At 48.6% G+C, this 22,849-nt stretch overlaps 1 protein-coding gene and 1 long non-coding RNA gene across 7 annotated transcripts; both read left to right on the forward strand.

Annotated features, from left to right (window-relative positions):
• Positions 1-650: 650 nt before the first annotated feature.
• On the forward strand, positions 651-21,310 carry PGPEP1 (pyroglutamyl-peptidase I). Of its 6 annotated transcripts, none has more exons than XM_039867878.1 (6): positions 688-774; positions 2,793-2,845; positions 5,241-5,339; positions 12,938-13,097; positions 13,999-14,231; positions 16,612-21,310. In XM_039867878.1, exons 5-6 carry the CDS (start codon positions 14,026-14,028, stop codon positions 16,802-16,804), a joined length of 399 nt encoding a protein of 132 aa, XP_039723812.1. In that variant the 5' UTR covers positions 688-774; positions 2,793-2,845; positions 5,241-5,339; positions 12,938-13,097; positions 13,999-14,025; the 3' UTR covers positions 16,805-21,310. The 6 variants fall into 6 exon arrangements, with proteins under 6 accessions (XP_039723807.1, XP_039723813.1, XP_039723811.1 ...); XM_039867876.1 differs by having other exon boundaries at positions 12,938-13,054; XM_039867873.1 differs by lacking the exon at positions 5,241-5,339 and having other exon boundaries at positions 651-774; positions 12,938-13,054.
• Positions 7,480-10,019, forward strand: LOC120606559 (uncharacterized). Its single transcript, XR_005653913.1, has 2 exons — positions 7,480-8,833; positions 9,840-10,019. It is a non-coding gene; the product is annotated as an uncharacterized LOC120606559 (long non-coding RNA).
• Positions 21,311-22,849: the final 1,539 nt, after the last annotated feature.

Below are 22,849 nucleotides of genomic sequence, written 5' to 3' on the forward strand. Positions count from 1 at the left end.
AGGAAGCAGCTAGGTTTGTGGTACCTGCGGGGCATGCTCCAGGCAGAGGGAACAAAAGTGCAAAGGCCCTGTGGTGGGACCGTATTAGGCCCTTGGAGAATCACTGATTGAGTGGGGTGAGTGTGGGGAGGTGGAGGAAGGGGAGGGTAAGTTCTCTGAGCCACATCAGCCTCCTTAGCAACATAAGAGCCTGCAGAGAACCTTCTGGCACCACCCAAGTTTTCACATTTTTATTCCGTTCCCCAGATCAACCTCCTTGCCTGAATGCCATTTCTGTAACACCAGGAGGCTCAAGCCGAGTGGCCTTTCGAACTGTGCCTCAGGTTCCTCATCTGTAAAATGGGGTGAATAACGGAGCCTTGAACACAGGAAAGTTAAGGGCCCCAAATAATTCATCACCATAGGCATATAGTAGACACTCAATGAACATTTGTGGAATAAATCACTGGCTCGTCCCCAGTTCCTGACTCACAGAGTTTAGGTGGCCACACCCTACGGGACTGAGGCTGAGGTGGGTACGGAACTGGGAGCCCCCAGCGGAGCTCTGGGGTTGGGGCTGCGTATGCTGCGTCTCCGGCCCGGGGCCGCGCACGCCTAGAGGCCCGGCCGGGGGCGGGGCCGGACTTGGGGGGCGGGGCGGGCGGCGGGACCGGGGCGTGGCCCCGGGCCCGGCGGCTGCGGCTGCGGCGTAGGACTCGCCAGTTCGGACTCGAACGGGTCGAAGGCGCTGCCTGAGCGCCATGGAGCAGCCCCGGAAGGCGGTGGTAGTGACGGGTACGCGCTGATGGCGGCGGCCCGGGCGGGGCGGGGCAGGCGGCTCCAGGGGTTAGCGGGAACGGGAGGGCAGCGGTGGCCCGGGAGGGGGCAGGTGCTGGAAGTCGTGCCAGGTTTGGAAGATGTCATCGCCCGCGGGAGCCCAGCTCGGTCCGCGCGACGTAGAAAGTTGAAGGGGGAGCCCTTGTCGTTCCAGGGTCACGGTCGCGGCTGGCAGGGGCGAGGGGGTCCGGTCGAGTGCCCCGCGCGGAGCAGGCCCCTCTGGCCTTCCTTTCCTGGGTGGACACGGGTAGTGACCCTCGGGTACCTGCCTATTCCTTCAGCCTGGCCGCTGGGCTGGACTGGACTCCTCCTTCTCGCCCCTCCCGAGGTCGGGCCTGTCCCCATCCCCGGCCCCAGGGGACAAAGGCCGATTTGCGGGCAGGAAGTGCCCCGGTGACAGATGAACCTTCTGCCAGCCACTGCTCACTGAGCCCTGCGCTAAGCTGGGGCTGCTCCCGCGAGGCAGACCAGCTGAAGCCCGGGGGACGTTGGGTGCCTGGCGCTGTCCCAGTTGTCCCAGGGACAGTCTTGGTCAAAATCTTTTCTGCCCAGGCTGTTTGTGGGTGAGCCCGACCCCCGCTGTCACCAACTCCCCGAAACTGTTTCTCCTCGAAGAGACTCCACCTCGTGGCCACGTGGGCATTAACTTCCGCCGGGCCTGAGGCTTGGGGGGTCATTTTAACACGCCGTTGGGAGGGGCTGGGGTGGGAAATCGGGCTAAGGTTCACACAGGTGTTCTGTGGCCTGGGAGGGTGGGACTGGTCCCGTAATTCCCAGGAAGATAGAAGAAGCCACTCACGTGACTAACAGGTGTGTGTATTTGGGGGAAGGGTCATCCGCCCCTTGCAGCTCTCCTGTAACTAGTTATTTGTTGCTCTAGTGCTAACTATGCAGGCAGCTACCCAACAGGGCATTTTCCTTGCATAAACTCATAAAATGTAAACAATCTCCATTTTGCAGAGGGGGAAACTGAGGCTCACAGAGGTCACCCTGTTTGTGTAAGTGGCTGAGCTGGGACTTCTACTCAGTCCACGCAGAAGAGGGAGGGAGTGGAGAGGTCCTAACTCAAGTTGGTGTGGGGAGGGGGAACCTGATGTTCTAGGGCACAGCATCCCTCCCAGGGCTAGACACCACTTGGGACCCTCGGCCCAGCCGGAGTCACCCACACTTCCAGGGCCGCCTCTCTTGGAGATGCTTGTTTTTTAGACAGGGTGACAGGGTAACGAGAAGAGGGAAGCAAGCTATGGATTCATGGGTCTGGATTTGAATCCCAGCTCTTTCATTTTCTCACTGTGTGACCTTGGGCAGCTGGCTTCACCTCTCTGGGCCTCAGTCTCACTTCTGTAAAATAAGGCCAGGAAACACCCATGCCTAAAAGGGGATGCAGTAAGCTGAATACCACAGTGCATGCAGAACACTTAGCACATTTCCAAGTGACTGTCTTGGTTTGTAAATGGGGCTGGAGTTTGAGCAAGTGGAGAGGAAAGAGATGGGATGGTGTCTGGACAGCGTGGCCTGGGAGACACCACATGCATTCCTTTCAGTGGATGCCATCCTCCATTCAGTGACTCAAGGAGCGCCTACAGCCCCCTTGCATTTCTAGAATGGAGCGAGGCCACATAGGAAGACAGTGATAAAATAATTATATGCTGGGTCAAAGACATTGGAAAAAGTTGAAAAAGGAGCAAGGCCAGCCTTTGCTGGGGCAAAAGGAGGCCACTGGCCTTTTGCTGTGCATGAGAGTCAGGCGGAGGTGAGGACAAAAAGGACATACAGCTTCTTAAGAGCAGATAAGTGTTCGTAAGGGAGGGGGAAGCTCTGAGGCACCCAATGGGTGTGCCCCAAAACTAGGGATAGGCCCCTAGGGAGCTTCTGCAGCTCCCTGCTCCTTTCTTCCAGGTAGAGCAGCAGCCTGGCTCTGGGCAGGCTAGGAAGGGCCACTCTGCAGTGACATGATGCTTTTACTGTTTTTTCAGGGTTTGGCCCTTTTGGGGAGCACACCGTGAATGCCAGCTGGATTGCAGTCCAGGTAACTAGGATCCGGAGGGTAGCAATCAGGCTTGGGGTTGGGATCCCCCTGGAAATATTTGGCACCAAAGAAAGGAAAGAATCTACGACAAGAACATCTCCTGTGAAGCTTCCTGCGAAATAATTTCAGTCTGATGTGTGCATCTTCCCAGATAGCAACTGCTGTAGGTTACATGTGTTGAGCGCTGCTCTGGGCCAAGTGTTTCCTACAGGCCAGCACTCTGAATTTTCCTAGCAGCCCTGCTTGGTTAGGAGCAGTTACTCCTGCACCCACTTTATGGATGAGGAAACTGAAGCTTAGAGAGAGTTATCTGAAGTCACAAAGCCAGAAAACCAGAAGGGCATTGCCTCAGAATTGCCCTATGCCCCAGCCAGGTTGGAAGGGGACCAGGGTATATAGAGGGGGTGCAGTGACCCTCACTGGCGCCTCCTAGCAGCTGGGATAGGAGAAAGCTGCAGATTGGCGGGGAGTCTTTCCCACTGTCCTGAGCAGGGTGTCAGCCAACAAGCCTTCTATTTTCTTTGTCAGATGGGGCATTTGGATATAGACAGGGGAACAATGGGCAGAGAGAAAGAGAAACATTTTCTCCTTATATAAATCAGATCTGCAGAGACTAGAGCCAAACTCAAGTTAATCGTAGCCCATTAGCTGCTTAATCTAAAGCATTGCCTGATTTCCACTCCAGAGCCCTGAATTTTGAGAAAAATCCAAGTTGAAACTTTGATGGGTCAACCCCTAATTGGGGCCCCCACCTTTTTTATCACCCCCCTACTCCAGACCTCAAACATTTTGGCCACTTTCCTTTGTTTTTTGTTTGTTTGTTTGTTTGTTTGCTTTTTTAAATTTTCACCCCACTTTGCAAGAGGGAGAGAGGGACAGGGTCCCCAGGACCCTGCAGATGAGAGCATGTCCGAGACTTTGCTTGTCACACCCGCTCCCTGGAGCCCCAGACAAAAAAGAAACAGCGTGTTTCTGAAGACGTGTGTGTCTGGCTTTGTGCGAGTTTCAGACCGGAGCCTTCACGGGGCTGAGTGGACACAAAGCCGTGTGTCTGAATTCCTAAGCCCAGACACGATGATCTGCATCTAAATAGGAGAAAAATCAATTAAACAATCTTTGGAAATCCCTTCAAGCTTTGGGACTGGTATGGCGGGGATGGCAGCTTTTCATCCTGCTGCTGGAGGGGAAATACCCCTTCTGTTTTAGTTGGTCATCTCTCCAGACCTCACCTCTAAAAGACTTTGAATTTTCTTCCTCGAGTTTATGGAACAAGAAAGGATTCTCCACCATTCCCCGGCTAAAAAGATGCCAGCCTGCCCAGATCTGATTGTTTCTTCCTTTTAAAAGACGAGTGGCACAGACATCCTCCGAATGCATGCACTGGTGTAAACTCCGTGGAATTTTATGCACATGCATGTCACCCGCGTCTGAATCAAGATCTAAAACATTCCAGCCCTTTCTCTGTTCTTCCTCATTTCAGTGGCCCTCCCAGCTACACCCCCCCACCACCCCAGCCAGGTATAAACCTCTCTGGTGACTTTATTGACACTGCAGGTGAATCTTGCCTGTGCTAGAACTCCGTGTTAATGGAATTGCGCTGGGGTCCCATGTCTTCTGCGCAGCTCAGCATCTGTGAGATCCACCTTGGGGTTGCCCTGAGTTGCCATGGGTGCTTCTCAGTTGCCCTGGATGTAACAGATTTGCCCATGAAGAGTGTAGTCATTGGATGGGTCAAACTTATCTCAAGAAGATAGGCCTCGAGTGTGCTTGGTGTGGTCCAGACTTGAGTTGCAGGAGCAGCTGATATCTGTCAGCTGAGGTGGGGTTTGGTTATCTGGAGTGAGCAGCATTACTTCCTGTCCCAACTGATTTTTCAGAAGCCCAAGTTGCCATCTCTAGGAGCCCCTCCTCTCTCAGGGACCAGCTAACCTCTCCTTGTCGGTCTCTCCCCTTTTCTCTCCCTCTCTTCCCCTCCCTTTTCTCTCCCCTTTTTCCCCTCCTGCTCTGCTTCTCCTTCCTTCCCCCTCCCCTCCCCCCACAATTTGTCTCTTTTCTTAGTTTCTTTCTTGACTCCATGGTTCTGTCTTTCTCAATCTGTGTGTCTGTGTCACCTTCTCTTTGTATCTTTCTCCATCTCTGTTTCTGTTTGTCTTTCTCTCCTTCTGTCTCTGTCTCTGTTTCTCTTGGCCTCTGTTTAAGTCTCAGTCTCTCCCTCCCTCCCCACTCATCTCTCTCCATCTCTCTCTTTTGTTCCCACCCTACCCCTATCTGACCTTCCTTTTCCTGCCCTGGTTGAACTGCTCCCCAGTGGAGAGTGAACTCTTTCCCACCAGCCACATCAGGAGGTGGGAGTTGTGGGGACTGAGGAGTGACCCCCACTTTCATCTTTCTCCAGGATGGTGCTCCTCAGCACCTTTCGCAGGAGGGACTATGTTTTTCACATGTCCCATCTCTCCCAGGTGGTGTAGGATACCAGCTTTCCTAGGAGGCCCAGGTAGGTGCCAAGGACTGGGACTCCCTTGGCTTGTGGCCGTCTGGAGCATTCCCTGCCCTAGCGGCCGAGGAGGAGCCGGGTCACAGGTCCTGGTGACATCACGGGACAATTACTGCCACAGTGAGTCTAGACAGACCTGCTAAGGATATTAACCAGGGAACAAAGGGGGTCTTTGTTGTGGGGTCAAGGGAATCGGTCAGCCGCGCAGCAGGGTCTTGTCAGGTAGACAGGGTATAGACAATGCACTGTCTGGGGCGCCCATTCCCTTCCTTTCACGGTGTGTGCTCAGCACTTGCTGCAAAGTGTTGTGGGACTTGGGGTGCACCGCCGGCCCCCCAAGAGAACCGTTTGGCCCTGTTGGAATAGAAAGTGTTCACAAGCAACATATTTAATGAGATTATGGACCACCCATTTTCGTAACTTCAGACAAACTTTACAGCTGCTTTTCACCTTCCATTTCTCTTTTTAAAACTGGGTACTAAATTTCATGAAATGACACATACTAATCTTCAGTGTCCTCATCGCTTTGGAGAAAAATATGCCCATGTCTCCAATACCTCGATCAGATAGAGAACTTTGCCATCCTCCCAAAACATTCCCTCCTGTCTCTCCATTCTTACCCAGGAGCAGCTGTCATCCTGCTGTCCGTCACCAGAGAGGAGTTTTGCCTGGTCTTGAACATACACCACGGCCTCTCTGCCCTCGTGTGCTGGTTGCTTTTGCTCAGGCTCCATTGGTGCAGGGGAGCAACTGGCTCTTTTCCTGACTCTGCCTCTCCTCCCATTGATATTGGCATTGGGGGGTTTCAGGGTTTGCTCCCTAAGAATAAAGCAGCATGGACGCTTCCATCAGGGTCTTCAGCGCCTCGCTGTGGGGCTGCTGTCCGTGGGGTGTGTGCATGTCTTTGACAGTGATAGTTTGAATTTTTTCCCCCAGTTGGGGAGGGGCTAGGTGGGCACCCAGAGGACAAGAGGAGCAAAGGTTAGGTCAAGACAGTGACTCACCCATGGCTCCCTGGTGATGCCAGCTCATTTCCTACCACTAAGATTTAACGTGGGCAAATAGCCATCCTGCTAATGCTAGAGAAGCGGGCAGAGAGTGTTGGTAAGGAGGGTCTGCCACCCTGAGCCAGGCATCCCACTTTGACACATCACATGTCATAGTGGCCACCGGGAGGGTTCCTGTTCCCCAGAGAGGGTTCCTTGGATTGGTCACTAATCAAATTAGGAGCAACTTTGGTCTCTCTGCCTTCAGAGGTTGTGCCACCAAATTGATTTGCTTGGTCTTGTGAAGGAATCAGTTTGGGGACAACTTTGACAAACTCTGAACAAATAAAGGTGATCCTTTTAAGTCCTCAGACAGCCTAAGAGATGGATTCTTTTAATTCCTGGCCTTTCAACCTATTTTCTGTTGACAGAAAAGACTGCCAGGGCCACTGGAAAAAGACACCGGGAGTGGGGGGCGGGGAGGGGCAGGAAAATTTCAAGCAGTAGAGAACAGAAGGGTAAGAACAACTGGGGTCATGATTTATGGGGTGTAAGGATAGATGAGACGATTTACCCTATGCCAAAATGAAGCCTTTGCTGGAGACTTCCTCTCATCCCTGGCTGGGGTGGTGGCAGGGTGGGAGGGAAAGCAACCACTTTGTCCCCATTCCACTAAAAAAAATTTTTTTTAACAAGTTATAAGTATAGTGCAAAGAAGTCTTCTTCATACCCAGATTCCCCAAATGTTAACATTATATCAAATTTGCTTTTTATCTGTAATTAACTAGATAGGAAGGTAAATATAATCTAAAATTTTTTCTTCGAAGTCATTTTATTATTGTGGTCAAATATACATAATATAAAATTTACCATCTTAACTATTCTTAGGTGCACAGTTTAGTGGCATTAAGCACATTCACATTGTCATGAAACTATCACCATCTCCATCTCCAGAACATGTTCATCTTCCCAAACTGAAACTCTGTCCCCATTAAACGCTAACTCCCATTCTCCCTTCCCCAGCCCCTGGCACCCAGCATTGTTCTTTTTGTCTCTGTGAATCTTACTTCTGTAGGGACCCCATATAAGTAGAATCACACAGTATTTGTGCTTTCATGTCTGTCTGATTTCACTCAACATGTTTTTGAGGTTCATCCATGTCGTAGCATGTGTCAGAATTTCCTTCCTTTTTAAGGGTTAAATAACATTCTATTGTATGTAAATACCACATTTTGTTTAGTCATTAGCTGATGGACATGTGAGTTGTTTTCACCTTTTGGTTAATGTGAACATTAACCAAATGCGAACATGGGTATATGAATATCTGTTCAAGTCCCTGCTGTCAATTCTTTTGGGTTTATACCTTGATGTAGGATTGCTGAGTCATGATAATTCTGTGTTTAATATTTTGGAGCAACAGCCAGATTGTTTTCCACAGCAGCTGCACCATTTCACATTCCTACCACAGTGCACAAAGGTTCCAGATTCTCTATATCCTCGCCAACACTTGTTATTTTTCTTAAAAAAACAAAAAACAAGAAACAAAAAAAACCAAAAACACCTATCCTGGTGGATGTTAAGTGGCATCTCATGGTTTTGATTTGCATTTCTCTAATGACTCATCATGTTGAGCATCTTTTCATATGTATGTTAATGGTCAATTTGTATATCTTCTTTAGAGAAATGTCTGTCTCCTTTGCCTGTTTTAAAATTGGGTTGTTAGTGGGGTTTTTTGTTGTTGTTATTGTAGTCATTCTTTATATATTCCAGATATTGATCCCTTGTCAGATATGTGATTCACAGATATTTTCTCTCACATTCTGTGAGCTGTCTTTTCACTGTTTATTGTGTCCTTTACACAAAAGTGGGTTTTTTTTTTTAATTTTAGTGAAGTTTAATTTCTCTTTTTTTCTCTTATTGTCTGTGCTTTTGGTGTCATTGAATATGTTTTTAAGACAGAAAAGAGCTCAGTAGGTGTCCTCTTAGGAATTAGGGGAAGACTCATTTATAAACCCTAAAGTTTTTCCCCTGTCTCTAAGATATTCTGAGTCTGAGGTCAGAAAGCAGCTTTAATTTGACAGCATCACTTATAAATAGGTACTGATCCTGCCAAGCAGCAAGGCTACTTCTTAGCTTTTATGCCTTATATATTATGCAAGAAATGTGCACAAGGATGTTTGCTGCAGTATGGCTTATAATTGAGGAAAATTAGAAGCCACTTAAATATTCCAGTGTAGGAGAATGTTTAAATGTATAGCAGCTAATTTCTGAGATGGAATATTATGCAGCAGGGAAAAAGGAATGAAAAGGATCTACATGTAACAATGTAGCTAGATGTTTAAAACCACCGGCTGAGCGGAGAAAACATAGTTGCTAAAGGATACAGTTGATGTAAAAATAAATACTATGTGTTTTCTCAGGTGTGTATAGATCCGAGTGGGTGTGTGTGCCTGCGCTGTTAACAATACACCTCTGAAGTATGGAGCTGGGACCTGGGCTTGGAGTGAGGTGGCTTCAAACTTGATCTGTCTGGCTTTTTAAAAAATATGCTGTTTTAATGCCCTTTTCTGCCTATTTCATCATTCTACCATCTGTTGTTGCTGGGCCTGTTTCTATTGATTGATTTTCCACCTTGTTCTGGATGGTAATTTTCTGGTAATTTTCTGGATGGTAATTTCCACCCTCCCCCCAGCCCCTGGCAACCTTTGCATGCCTGGTAAGTTTCAGTTTCATGCCAGACATTGTGAGTTTCACCTTGTGGCATGCTGAATACTTTTGTATTGCCTCTAAATGTTCTTGAGCTTTGTTCTGGGCTATTAACTGTTAAGTTGCTGGAAACAGTTTCATGCTTTCAGGCTTGCTGTTAAGTTTTGTTAGGCAGAACCAGAGCAGTTTTTATTCCCAGGGCTAATTTTTCCCAGGGCTCACTTCTTTATGTTTTTCCATTCTGGCTGGTGGGGACACCAAGTATTTCTAGCCCCATGCGAGTTCTGAGGGTCGGTCCCTCTGATACTTTCAAGTAGCTCTCTCTGTCTGGCCTCAACATACACGTATGTGCCCACCAGTCCATGGACCCTCAAAAGATCTGTGGATCAATATTCATCTATCTCTCTCTATCTCCCCCCACCACATGCACTTTCTCCCGTCTTCTCCCTCTCTCTTTCCTCTCTCTCCCTCCAGCTATCTTCTCTCTGGGACTTCTCCCTGCAAATTGTAGCCATCTTACCCTTTCTAGAACCTCAGCTTTGACTCGTCAACTAAAACATTATTTTACACATTTTGTTTATTTTCCCCCCAGTGGTTCCAGACAGAAGGATAAATCTGAGTCCTATGGCTCCATTTTAGCCAGAAGTTACTTTGATTTTTTTTTTTTAAAGGAAGCACATTTACATTTTAAAATATAGTTAAGTTAGTATGTTTTGAGTGCTTTTTAGGTGCCATGCCTTTCATGTGTATTATTTTGTTTTTCCTCCCTATGACGTGGGTTAATCCCTACTGTTAATCCTGTTTACAGGTGAGGGAACTAAAGCACAGAGAGGGTGAGTGACTTGCCTGAGGTCACAAAGCCAGTGAATGTGGGGAGGAACAAATCTGGTCACCTCTGGAGGCCACACTCCTGCCTCCTACCCTCCACCATTCATGCAATTAAGAGCTACTTTTTTAAAATTGAGATTAAACTTATACATAAAACTAACCATTTTTAAAGTGCTTAATTCAATAGCATTTAGCACATTCACAATGTTATGTAACCACCACCTCTTATCTAGTTCTGGAACATTTCCATCACCTCAAAAGGAAACCCCATCCCCTGAGCGGTCACTCCCCATCCACCCTCCCCCCAGCCCCTGGCAACCACTAATGTGCTTTCTGTGGATTTGCCTGTTCTGGATATTTCATGTAAATGGAATCAAACATGTGGCTTTTTGTGATGCTTCTTTTACTCAGCATCGTTTTCAGTTTTCATCCATGTTGTAGAGTGTGTCAGTGCTTCACTCCTTATGGCCGAGTAATAGTCTTCTGTGTGAGGAACCCACATTTTGTTTATCCTTTCATCCATCGATGGACACTTGAGCTTTCTCTAATTTTTGGAGATTATGAATAGTGAGGAGCTATTTTTAAATGTAGAAAAGAGGGGTCCCAGCCAGCAGCTAGTCCAAATACCTATTTACAGTTGAGGAAGGCAAGGCACCCTCAGGAGGGTCCCGTATGTGTGCAGGGTCACCTAGGTCTGTGTGTGTTTGCAGTCCAAGCTTGAGCTGCTCAGTTGTTTAGCTGACATTCAACAAGCACCTCCCATGTGCACATGGCAAGGACACCAGCCTGTAGGGTAAGAGAGCATGGAAAGGGGGCTGGGCATCCCGAGGTCTTCTCTGGAGAGGAGGCTGAGACACGAAGGCTAAGGAGGAGTCAACTGAACGGAGAGTGAGGGAAAGAGTATTCCATGCAGACAGAATAGACGGTGCTAAGGTTCTGAGGTGGGAGTGAGCGGGTATGTGGGAGACCTGATGCTGGAGGAGTCAAAACGGGGGTGACGGGAGAAGAAGGCAAGGGGGTTAGTGGTGCCCAGACCCCGAAAGGCCTTGTGGGCCATGGTGGGATTTGGAATCTTATTCTGAGCATAGCGGGAGCCACAACAGGGTGGGAACAGGGAAAGGGCGTGATGTGATTTTAGATTCTGCCTTGGGGGTCAGGAGGCTGGGGCAGTGTGGGATGGGAGATGGTGGGACTTGGTCTCCAAATCAGTTTGCCAAACAAAACCCTGGTATATCCAGCAAACCTCAAGCAAACGATGGTCTGTTTATGTTTGGCCAAAGTTATCACTGTGGTGTGCAGTGTGCAGAACGTGGGTAAATGTTTATGAAATTGGGGACCTGAAATGGTGATTACAGATCTCCAACACTTCTCAGGGGTTTGATGTGTGAAAAGCAATACAGTAGCCTAGAAATTGCAGTTGCACGCTGGCAAGCATGTGCCTGCGTTGTCTACAAATCCTCAAACCCTTCAAAGAATGTCCCCCCTGGTCTCTTTGCACAGTCCAGGAAGCGGAGGCTTAGATGAAAAGGGAGCACAAAGAGCGAAAATATGAAGTGACCGAGAAAAATGATTGTGGGAGAAGTGAAATATTTTACAAAGCTTATTCTTTAGCATATTTTAAGTGTTTTAAAATCAGTTTTACACAAAAACAGCCCGCTTGTCTCTCTAGCTATCTGCCCCAGCAGCACTGTACAGTTCACTCGTACGCCAGTGTTTGGGGTGCAGGTTTGCACTCTGCCCTCATCTGTCGGGCTGTGGAATTTCTCGGGGTGGGGGGGCCCTTCCTGGTTCACTGGGCTTGGCCAGAGGGACAGGATCCCAGTTCCTGGCGTTGACATTTGAGAATCCCCGCCATGCACCATCATGCCCCACCCACACTCAAAGTGTCCTTGTCTCCAGGTAACCTGATGCACCCTCTTTGAGGTGAAGTTTATAATTATCTACCAGTGAGGAGGGACCTGCCTTTCCAGGCATCGGATATTCTCCAAAGTAACTACAGTGATTGGGTGCAGAGTTGGGACAGCATGGGTAGAAGCCACTGCAAGAGACAAGAACTCACCTACAGCAAAATCAGCAAGGCCAGTCACAAAAAATGCTTCTCCTAGGACCCGCCCACAGAACTGGATAATGTCCGACAGTGGTAGCATTTTAAAACCACTGCATGAAATCTGAGAATAATATGAAACAGCCCTACCTAAATCATTATTTGAAGTATTTTACTATGAATAATTTACTAAGAATACTCATATTTTCATACTGAGCCAAAACCTTCATCCCCAAACATCTCTGCCCACCTCTGGGTACTGGGGCTGGCAGAATCACTATTCTTCCAGCAAATTTGATTCTGGGCCTACTGTGTGCTGCGCCTTAGGCCAGCAAGGTGGTGGCCTCTGCCTGCAAGGAGTTAACAGGCAGACCCTTGGTGGAGCACACTAAGAATCTGAGGAAAGCTTCAGTGTTTCCCTAGAAAAGTATACTCACAGTGATCTAGAGCCCATTTTTGTATATAGTTCATGACATTCTTAAACCACCTTTTGCCCCATATGGTTCGGCGCTCCCTAGGGAGTTGGATCCCTCTAGAAATGTATACTGAGACTTTGCTATGTGCCACGCACCACGTCTATAGTTCTTACCAGGCGTAACAGAGGGGAAAGTGAAACAACAACCAAAACATTAGTAACACCGGGCAACATCATTTGAGCACCTGTAATGTGCCAAGCATTGCTTGGACCTCTTATTGTGAATTCATTCATTTAATTCTTTAACCACCTTGCAGGGTAAGTACTCTTTTATGCCTATTTTAGGGATGAGGAAACAGGCTTGGAGAGGTTAAGTAACATGTCCGTGAGTTCAAACCAGAGGCTGCAATATCATACCACTGCTCATGGACGTGCACAGAGTTTGAGGAGAGTGGATGGGAGAGGAGCTTCGGGGTGGACTGGCACATTCATCCCATGTTCTGCACAGTGTCAGGAGCCCCACCTGTTTTCTGAGGATAAGTCAGTTTATCTCCAGGGTAACCACTGTCCCTGCAGCCCTCACCTAATGCCAGAACACTCCCTCTGCTCTCACTTCTAGGAGCTGGAGAAGCTGGGCCTTGGCGACAGTGTGGACTTGCACGTATATGAGATTCCAGTCGAGTACAAGACGGTCCAGAGGCTCATCCCCGCCCTGTGGGAGAAGCATAGCCCACAGGTGAGTGGGGCGAAGGCAGGTGCTTCCTCATCAGGACCTGCAGGTGGGCGCCCCACACCAGGATGATTTGTGTGGCTTTGTTCCTGCTCTGATCACATGTAATCAACATTAAAAAAAAAATCGCTAATGAGACATTTTACATTCTTTTTTTGTGCCCAGTCTCCGAAATCTGGTGTGTTTTACACTTTACATCTTGATTTGTACCAGCCACATTTCAGGTGCTCGGTAGCCACATGCGTGGTCCATGTCTCCCTGTATTTTAAATGTTCACATATTTTCTTACCATGCCCGTTCTGTGTATAAGCATACAAACCAATAATTGATAGTCGATGTTAAACTGTATTCAGTTTGGTGTCCCACTTTTTATAAATATTTTATCCTGAGCATTTAATCACATAGTCATTAAACATTCTCCCTAAACATTATTTTAATCACTGGGTAATTTTTAGTAAATAACTATTCTATTATTGGGAGTGCCACTTGTTTCCATGTTTTTTCTCACTTTTATAAATAACACTGAAGTGACCATTAAGAGGTTATTACATCTTTCATTATTTTTAGGCTAGATTCCTATACCTTGTCTTTTGCACTTGGCAATATGTCTTAAAGATCATTCCTTATAGAATTTCTTTGGGCATTTTAACAGCTACATAAGTAGTTCATAATTTAGCCAAACCCTACACATGGCTAATTAAGTCATTCAACTATTTGATTGTATTAACAAAGCTTTAATGAACATCTTTGCATGTTTCACATCCTTGCATGTTTCGCTTGGCATACCTTTCTGCAAGAGTGACTGCAGGATATATTCCAGCAGCAAGAAGTCAGAAACAGTGTAACCCTGGGTTGAGCCTAGTGAGGATGCTGCCCTCTCCTTGGCAGGGGAGGGAGGACCCCCCAGTCCTATGGACAGACCCTGTTAAGCCCTGCCTGTCTGTCTGCAGCTGGTGGTACATGTGGGTGTGTCAGGTATGGCTACCACAGTCACGCTGGAGAAGTGTGGGCACAACAAGGGCTACAAAGGGCTGGACAACTGCCGCTTTTGCCCTGGCTCCCAGTGCTGCGTGGAGGATGGGCCTGAAAGCATTGACTCTATCATCGACATGGACGCTGTATGTAAGAGGGTCACTACACTGGGCCTGGATGTGTCAGTGACCATCTCGCAAGATGCCGGCAGGTAGGGCACCACGGGGTGGGTATGAGTAGGGGGTTCCCTCCTCTACCAGTCTAGGCTGGTGTTAAACAAGCCAAATGTGTTGACTTTGGCCTCTGTGCTGAGCACTCACCATGCATGAGCCACAGAACTAAGTATATACACTTAATAGGTCCTACTGATTCTGCTTCTGGAATTCATTACTTATGGAGCTGCCCATTTTGCCATCTCCCATCTGGATGCTGCCCCAGCCAACTCCCTGGTGTTCCTCCTGTCACCTCTACCCAATCCCAACAGCCCTTCTCCTCCGAGCAGTCTATTTCTCTAATATTTCCTGTGGTTGCTATAACACAACCATAAACCTGGTGGCTTAGGACAACAGAAATTTCTTCTCTCCCAGTTCTGGAGCCTAGAAGTCCAGAATCAAAGTGTAGGCAAGGTTCTTTCCTTCTTGATGTTCTAAGGGGGAATCTATATGTTCCCTGCCTCTCTCTAGGCTTATGGTGGCTGCCAGCAACTCTTGGCATTCCTTGGCTTGTAGATACATCACCTAATCTTTTCCTCTGTCTTCATATGGCCTTCTTATAAGGACTCCAGTCATTGGATTTAGGACCTACCATAGTCTTAATATGTCCCCATCTTGAATAATTACATCTGCCAAACCCCATATCCAAATAAGATCTCATTCTGAGATTCTGGGTGAACATGAATTTGGGAGGGAGACTTATAAGTCTCTTATAAATTTAAGTCAGACGGTGACTCTTTCTTGTTTAATCGCTTCTACAGTTCTCACTGCACCTAGAATAAAATCCCACCGTCTCCCCAACATCCTCAGGTGCTGTGTGGTCTGGTTCCCGCCCACCTCTCCACCCTCATCTGCTTCCACTTTCTAGAGTCTGAATTTCAGACTCACAAATGAGCCTCCTCCTGTTCCTCAAACACACCAAACTCACTCTAGCCTCAGGGTCTTTGCTCAACCTGTGGCCTCTGCCCAGGCTCACCTCCCTCAGATAAGGCCTCTTTCAGGTCTTAGCTCCCACATGTCATGTCACCTTCTTAGAGAGGCCTCCCTAACGTCCCAGACCAAGTTGTGTCCTCTGTTCTACTCCTCTCAGCACCAGGTACCTTGATTTATCAATACTTCTTATACTTCTCCAGCCCGAAGGCAGCAGGTGGCAAATTCAGTTGACTGACTAAAAGTAGGAGTCACTGAATTTATCATCAGTCTCTTTTTAAAACTAGTTTTAAGTTGCCAAATAATTCTGGAATATGTTTTCATATATTCCCACTGTAAAAAAAATTCTCTTGCCCTCCCTCCTTCCCCCTAGCGATCCCTCTGTTAAATCAGACTTAAATTCTGAAACTTTTCTATCACCCACATGTTTCCATACATGTACAGAATACCTGATGTGCTACTTTAGGATTTTGTCCTGTTTTGCTTTGCTTTTATGTGGATGGGGTTACATGGCTTGCATTTTCCTAAGCGTTTCCTTCCTCACTTTCACTTGTGAACATGTGACAGGGTCTTAGTGAGTTCTCTGTCTTTCTTTGGATTTATCACATGCTTGTAAATGGCTGCATAGTATTGCACTGTGTTTAATAAACCAGAGTTTATTAAGCCACTCCTTTGTCAGTGGACCCTTAGGTTGTATCATACATGGCCTATTTGAACTGCCATAACAAAATATGGGGTGGTGGGGGGGCTTATAAACAACAGAAGTGTGTTGCTCACAGTTTTGGAGGCTGGGAAGTTCCAGATCAAGGTGTCAGCGTGGCAGTGTTCTGATGAAGACCCTCCTCCGCACAGCCTGCTTCTCATGATTTCACGTGGTAGGAGGAGTGAGAGCATTCTGGGATCTCTTTTTAAGGGCACTAACACTTTTGATGAGGGCTCTCACTTCCCAGAGGCCCCATCTCTTAATACCATCACTTCGGGAGTTTAAGGCTTCAACACCTGAATTGTGTGTATGTGTGTTGAGAGAGAGACACAAACATTCAGACCCTAGTAAGTTGCTTCCTGTTCTTCTGCTTCGATAAATAACATTGCAGTGAACACCTTGTTTATCTTTCTTGTGCCCTCATGCAGATGGCTCCCGAAGGTAGATTCTAAAAACTGGAAATACCAGATTATAAAGACAGCATTTAGAATTTTGCGAGCCTGCTACATTGTCTTCCCCTGGGGCAATTTGCAACCCTGCTAGCAGCATCTCACACTGCCTACTTCCCCTCATGCACACCAGCATTAGGAATTATCATTCTTGCCAACTTAGGGAAGGAGAAGCAGTATTCCATCTTGTGGACTTTTGGTGAGGTTGGGGATTTTACAGGGAGTTTGGATAAAAGCTGTCCTGTTAGTCTGACCCTGTTTTGGTCTCCCTCCTGCCCCCCACACCCTGCGGCTTAGGTACCTCTGCGACTTCACCTACTACACCTCTCTGTACCAGAGTCATGGCCGCTCAGCCTTTGTCCATGTGCCCCCGCTGGGCAAGCCATACAACGCAGACCAGCTGGGTAGGGCACTGCGGGCCATCATCGAGGAGATGCTGGGTGTCCTGGAGCAGTCAGAAGACACAATCAACTGTCGCCACAAACACTGAGAGTGCCTCAGGCCTCCCAAGACCTCATCCCTCCAGGGACCCCAGGAAGAGACAAAGCCTTCGGCTGAGGATCTGATTTGGATCAAATATTTCGATTTACACACCTCCTCTCTCTCTTTCTCTGCAAAAGTGCTGATCAATTTGAAGGAGGCAGCTGAAGATTTTTTTTTCTCTATTTTTCTTTGCATCTGAGGGCACAGCCATGATGGCTGGGAGGCCCGTGGGTGCAGATTTCCTCAGAGAACACCGATCGGGTGTATCTCCGCTTTCTCTGCTCTCACGTCTGGGGCAACCTATTTACCTGCTCTTCTAGGTCTCTGGTGAAGAGATTCCAGAATTCCCTCCATCCTGTGACTGCTTTTCCCAAACTTAAAAGCCTCTCAAAGAGTCTTTGCCCTGATCCGTGTCCCAACACCCAGACAGCCCAGAAAGGGCTGCCATTGGATATCGTGTGGGTTTTTTAAAATTATTATTCTCTTTTTTAAAACAATAGTTCTAGTTTGGGCACAGAGCAATTTATATTCCCTTTGGTTAAAACACAGGCTTTAGCCAACAACAAAAGTGTCTTTTTCCTGGGATGCGGCCCCTTCTGCCTCCTGCCCCCTCCTCCAAATCGGACCTGTATCTTTGTTTGGGAACTGACATTGAGGTCCCCTTGCCAGGATGGGGCAGGGCCCATGGCCAGACCATGGGAGAGGGGAGGGTCTGCTGCCCCAGGAGATTGAAAGGGTTGGCTGACCCTTTCAACACCCTAGCCATGAATTTTGGAACAGAACTGCCGAAGGGAAAGCAGGCCTTGTCATTTTGACATGCACATGACTTTTTTTTAATATGTAAAAATTTGTAGCAGCTGCAAACCCACCCCACATCTGGTCTGGATTTTCTCAGCCTTAGTGCTGGGGACCAGCTTCTTATTCTCCTTAAGAGGGGCCCCAAATCAGGGCCCAGGGGCGAGAGTTTGCTGAACTCCATATGTGCTGGCACTTTTGAGCAGGAGGGCAGTTGGGCAGCCAACGACCTTCGTGTAGACAGTTTTGGGAGACACACTCAGACTCGGGAGTAAATTTTTATTTCACTCTCTGGTGACTTTGAACTTACCAGCCAGGGACTAGAGTGATGTCCCCCAGGAGGTAACTAAATTCAGCTGGACCTTGACACCATCAGAGGGACAAGGTGGTAGCAGCAACCATGAAGCCAATAGAGAAAAATACATGTTTTGGAAGTATTCTTCTATCTTTTGGAGAACATGCAGTTTTCTTATTTCCCCAAGTGTGAAGTGTGCTGGAATCTGATGCTGTTTTGGAGCACATTGGTGTTTCCCAGCATGCAGTTCTTTTTAAAACAGTTGAGATTTGTGTTTCGTTCTGTTTTCTTAAGCATTCACCCTCTTTCCTTCCAGTTCCAAGGCCCAGGGTGGTTCCTGCCTCTGCTGTGCTTCTGCATCACTTGGGAACCAGACTGATAGGTTTATGAGTTAAAGGCATTTTCTGAGTCCTGGCCTTTCTCTGGAGGGAGAGAGTGGGCACAGGTGGGTAACTTGGGGTGGATGCTTGGCAGTGGGCGTGAACTATGCCTGGCAGGTTGAAATGATTGGGCTTCTGCTCCCCTATCCATGCCAGCTCTCCCTCTGCCAGAAACACCCTCTCCATGTCCTCAGTCTGAGTTTGCAGTCTCCTAAGAAATCTGGTGTATGAGATGTCATTGCATCTGCTCCCTTAGCTGGCTTCTGTGAGCAGAACGAGCAGAAGTTGTGGCTCTTTTGAATGTAGGGGGCTCAAGGCCAGGCGGGTCCCCCACAGGTCTTATTCAGAACAACACATTCCATCTAGCTCTGTTCCCCAAGGGTCTGATCTATGGGGCTCTGAAGAGGAAGTGAATCTAAACAAGATGAGGAAGGGGGTGGTGACTGGAGGTGAGCCAGGTCCAAGCTTAGCTGGGCACCCTCTGGAACCCAGACACACCCTCCCCAAATTACACATTTTCATCTTTCTTTTGTCCTCATTTCGCCTCTCTGTTTGAAGCACCCTGTGATTTAGCAGCTTAGAGATGTAACTTATTGTCTGGTCATTGTTGAGTGTGTGTGTGTCATTTTTGTGTTCCAGCATTGGTTTTAGATTTCTTCGAGTTGAGCCGGAATCCTGTCTTTGTCCATGATGCAGAGCATTTAGCTCATTTTTATTTAATCAGATAGCCATTAAACATTTCACTCACTCCCTGCCAGTTTTTTTTTTCTCCTGTTTTTAAATTTTTAATCTTTTTCTTGTGGGCAAACTCATCTATTCAGTCTATGATGTATGTGTCTGCATTTTTTGGGTCTCAGACTAAAATGTCCTTTCGTGAGAAGGGGGAACCAGGTCCTACTCCTTGTCCCTTGTCATTTTCAGAGTCTCAAATCAGGGTGGAAGGCACACAGAAAGGGACAAAAGGATGGGTCTCTGAAATGGGTGCAGCTTGTCAGGCATGGAGGAGAGCGATGCCAGGAGAAGTGAGTGCGGCAGTGTTAATGATGGAAAGATAGGCTGAGGGATACGGTGTGAAGGCTGGTGGGGAGATGGTAAGAAGTGATGCTGGGAGGGTAGGAGGGTCTTGTAGGAAAGCTGAGGGGGCCTCTCCCTGGTGAACCCCTGTGGGTAGTGTTGGGGAATGGGGACAGGGAGAGTGATCTGGGCATCTGGAAACAGCATCTCTTTAAGATGCTAGAGCCTCTGCATGTAGTGGTATGCACTATACCATAGCCCCTATGGTAGTGGTATGTGTATGAGTATGTAGCTTGAAAAAGAAAGAAGATGGAGTGGATAGAAGGAAAGGTGGGAAGAAGGAGAAATTTGAGTTGGTGTTCTGGGCTAGGTGCCACCTGGCCCACCTGGCTCAGTCAAGGAACAGTCAAGGTCCCCTGGCCACTAGGAGGGACGGGGCCAGGCCAGGGGCAAATTGGTGTCAGGTCTTTGGGGGAAATTATTAGATTGCAATAGTTTCAGCAAGGAAAATAGTATTCAGCTTCCCCGCTTGTTGCTGGCATGGAAACTTCTATAATAGAAACTGCTTGCTCAGGAGGACAGCTGGAAAAGTAGATTTGAGATGCCTTGTTGTTATCTTAGAAGTTTCTGCCTAGAAGCTGGGCCAGCTGGGGTGTGTGTACACCAGGATGCCTGTGACCCCTGGGCGGTAACCAAGCAGGGGAGGGGAGCTGCTCAGGGAAATCCGCCCACCATACTGGCCTCTTTTTTACCACCACTGTCTAGACTGTTGACCTTTGACCTCTCCACCCCTTGGAGTGTCTGAACTCAGAACTCCCCTTTAGGGATGGAACAAAGCCCCATTCTTCTCTGTGACCCCAGCTTCCACCTGGAGACCGCTAGAAGCCCTTGTGAGCATACACCCAGTGTAGGGCACTAACGGTGGTTATAGGGGCAGAGGCAGGCCACCTTAGTGCTAGATTGTCCCCGCCGCCCACCCCCCCCAGCCCAAATCCCCACAGCCATGAATCCCATGGCATCCACAGACTTGGAGGAGTTGAAAAGGGCTTTGTTTTCACGTTCCAAATTAAATTTCCCTTCTCTAGGCACAAGTGCCTCATAAGGACCTGGGGCTGCTGCTGGGTGAGAAAATACATTAAAAGCCAGGGTCCCTCTTAGACCCATGGCAGAATGGCTATTTGGGTTAGGGGCATATACTGATGTCACATCTTGAAAGTTAATTCATAGATGGGTGCTGAACATGCCTGCCAAGAGGCCCTGTCCTCTGGTTCAGGAGCAGTTGTCACAAGCTGAGTATCTGGGACTCCCAAACCTCAAGGGCTTCAATCCAGCCCCGAGCTGCACTCCCCCTGCCCTGAAAATCCATTTCTCATCTCCATCTCCTCACCCAAGCCTTCCCTTCAACTGCCCAGAGACCCACAGAAGTGCCTGCCTCTCCTATATACACAGGGCAGAGAGAGGGGGATGGGACCCCATGCTCTGGGAGGTGGCCTTGGCTCCCGACTACCCAGTGTGGGGGAGAGAAATGTCAGGGTCACCTGAGCTGTTCGCAGGGGTGGGGCCTAGGGCAAGTGGCTTTTGTGTCCTACACACTGTCTCTAAGAAATAGCAGAGAAAGCCAGTTCGGAGCAAGTTCTCCGCTCCCAGGCCTTTGGAATCCTCGAACTGTGGGAGGCCCCACCTGAAACGTGGGAGGTGGAGTTGGCTTTCTGCCTGCCTGGGAGGTTCCTAGCATGTTTCTGGGGGCTCTCCCAAAATCTCAGGTTTCTATTTTGTCATAAATCTCTCTCTAGAAAAACCTTTCCTGCCCAAAGTGACTGTATCTTCTGTACCCAACAAGGGCCGGGCCCCAGCACCCTCGGGGTGGCTTCTCCCCAACCCCCAGAGTTCCTTGAGTGCCTTGTCCTGAAACCTTCATGCCTGGGACCCCAGGCTGGGGAAGTGTCTGCTAGACTTTGTTGGGGGCTGGGGCCTTGGAGACCCCAAACTTGACACTCCAGAAAGCAAATAAATCAGTTGAGAGATGTGATTTTTTGCGTGTCTTTGTGAGAAGTTGGCATCCACCAGGTCACCCTCAGCCTGGGGGGCATCAGTGGGCCGAGAGGCTTCAAATCACCAGAATTTCTGTCCTTGGTGTGTGACTTGGGGCTCCGTTTGTGGTGGCTGCTACAAGTGTGCTGAATGAATAATGATGAGAGGATTTCTGTACTAAGTGGTCTCCCTCACAATGCACTGTATTTGTTTTGATGCACAGAGAGGTTGAGTAACTCACCCATGGTCACACAGCAAGGGGGCCCTCCAGGATCTGAATCATGATTGTATCAACCCCCAGCGTGTGCAGAATTCTCACTCACACAACCCTGTGAGGGGCTACCATTACCATCTTTTACAGATGGGGAAACTGAGGCTCTGCTAGTTGAAGCCCCTTGTCCCACATGTCAGGGCCAGGGAGAGAAGGGACTAGAACGTGAAGCCAGGCTGGCTTCTCTGAAGCTGAGCAGCTAGAAGACTGGAAACAAGACTCAGTCATTCCCCTGTGTCTGTCCTTAGCAGGAATGAAGACACTCCAGAGTCAGTGGCTTTCAAAGAATAAACCTTTGAAATAAAGGGGCTTTGGCAATAAGACAATGTCTTATCTAGGGGAATGTGGGTGTCAGGGAAGGAGGTGCCTCCTTGAAGTCCCAGGAACTCAGGGTTTTTGTACCCCCAGAGGGTGTGTCCATTGCCAGCTTTACTCCTAAAGCCTCTCCCTGGCCTCAGGGTGTGGGCCGCCGTCCAGGGAGTGACACCTAGACGCTCCTGTGACTGTCGGGATGGACTGTGGTATTTTGTGTGTCCTTTTTAGAGGAGTGATGCTTTTCCCCAATTCTGGAAGCCTCCCCTTACCTCCTTGGCCCCATGGAAACCCCTGCCTCCCCTTGGCTGCTCTGCTCAGGAAAAGCCCCAACTACACTCTTGTGTTGCAGGCCAAGAGACAAGGCTGTGTGTAGTGGCGAGTGGGTGATCGGGTGGCGGGGTGTGGAGGGGTATGGGAGAGGTAGCAGGGGTGACGGCCTAGGGGGAGGTCTGTGTTTTATTCTAAGGGCCATCCATGAGAAGTCAGGGGAGGGCTCACTTTGTTTCCTTGAGCCTCATTTTCCTCATACTCCTTGAGTTTTGTAGAATTCAATGAGATTCTGCTTTTATAGCCCTTAACTGGGTGCCTAGCACATAGTAGCTACTTTATAAATACAATTATAATTACTTCCTCCTCCAGGAAGCCCCCCTGTCTGTCTAGGTACCTCCTCTGGCTCCCACAGCTGCCTGGGTGCCACCCCACCCAGGTCCCATACTCTGGTCCATGGGAGCCAGGGAGGACAGTCGGGTCTGTCTAGGGTCTCCTGTGTTCTTTGTACCCAGCACAGCCCTGGGCTCCACATAGGGTATGCAATAAACTACAGGAGAGAGGCTGAGTACTGGATGTTCCAACCTGTGGCCAGCAGGGGGTGCAGGGAGGCCCCAGAACCTCCCCAGAGAGGTCAACATGCGGCAGAGGGCAGGGCTCCTTCAGCAGAGGCCCTCCACCCTG

Source organism: Pteropus medius, unplaced genomic scaffold (assembly GCF_902729225.1).
Source record: "Pteropus medius unplaced genomic scaffold, Ma_sr-lr_union100, whole genome shotgun sequence".
Taxonomy (NCBI): domain Eukaryota; kingdom Metazoa; phylum Chordata; class Mammalia; order Chiroptera; family Pteropodidae; genus Pteropus; species Pteropus medius.

Coding starts and splice junctions, on each gene's coding strand:
- PGPEP1 (XM_039867873.1), top strand. CDS start 741: ATGGAGCAGCCCCGGAAGGCGGTGGTAGTGACGG. Junction 2,846..12,937: donor CCAGCTGGATTGCAGTCCAG/GTAACTAGGATC, acceptor TCTCACTTCTAG/GAGCTGGAGAAGCTGGGCCT. Junction 13,055..13,998: donor GGGAGAAGCATAGCCCACAG/GTGAGTGGGGCG, acceptor GTCTGTCTGCAG/CTGGTGGTACATGTGGGTGT.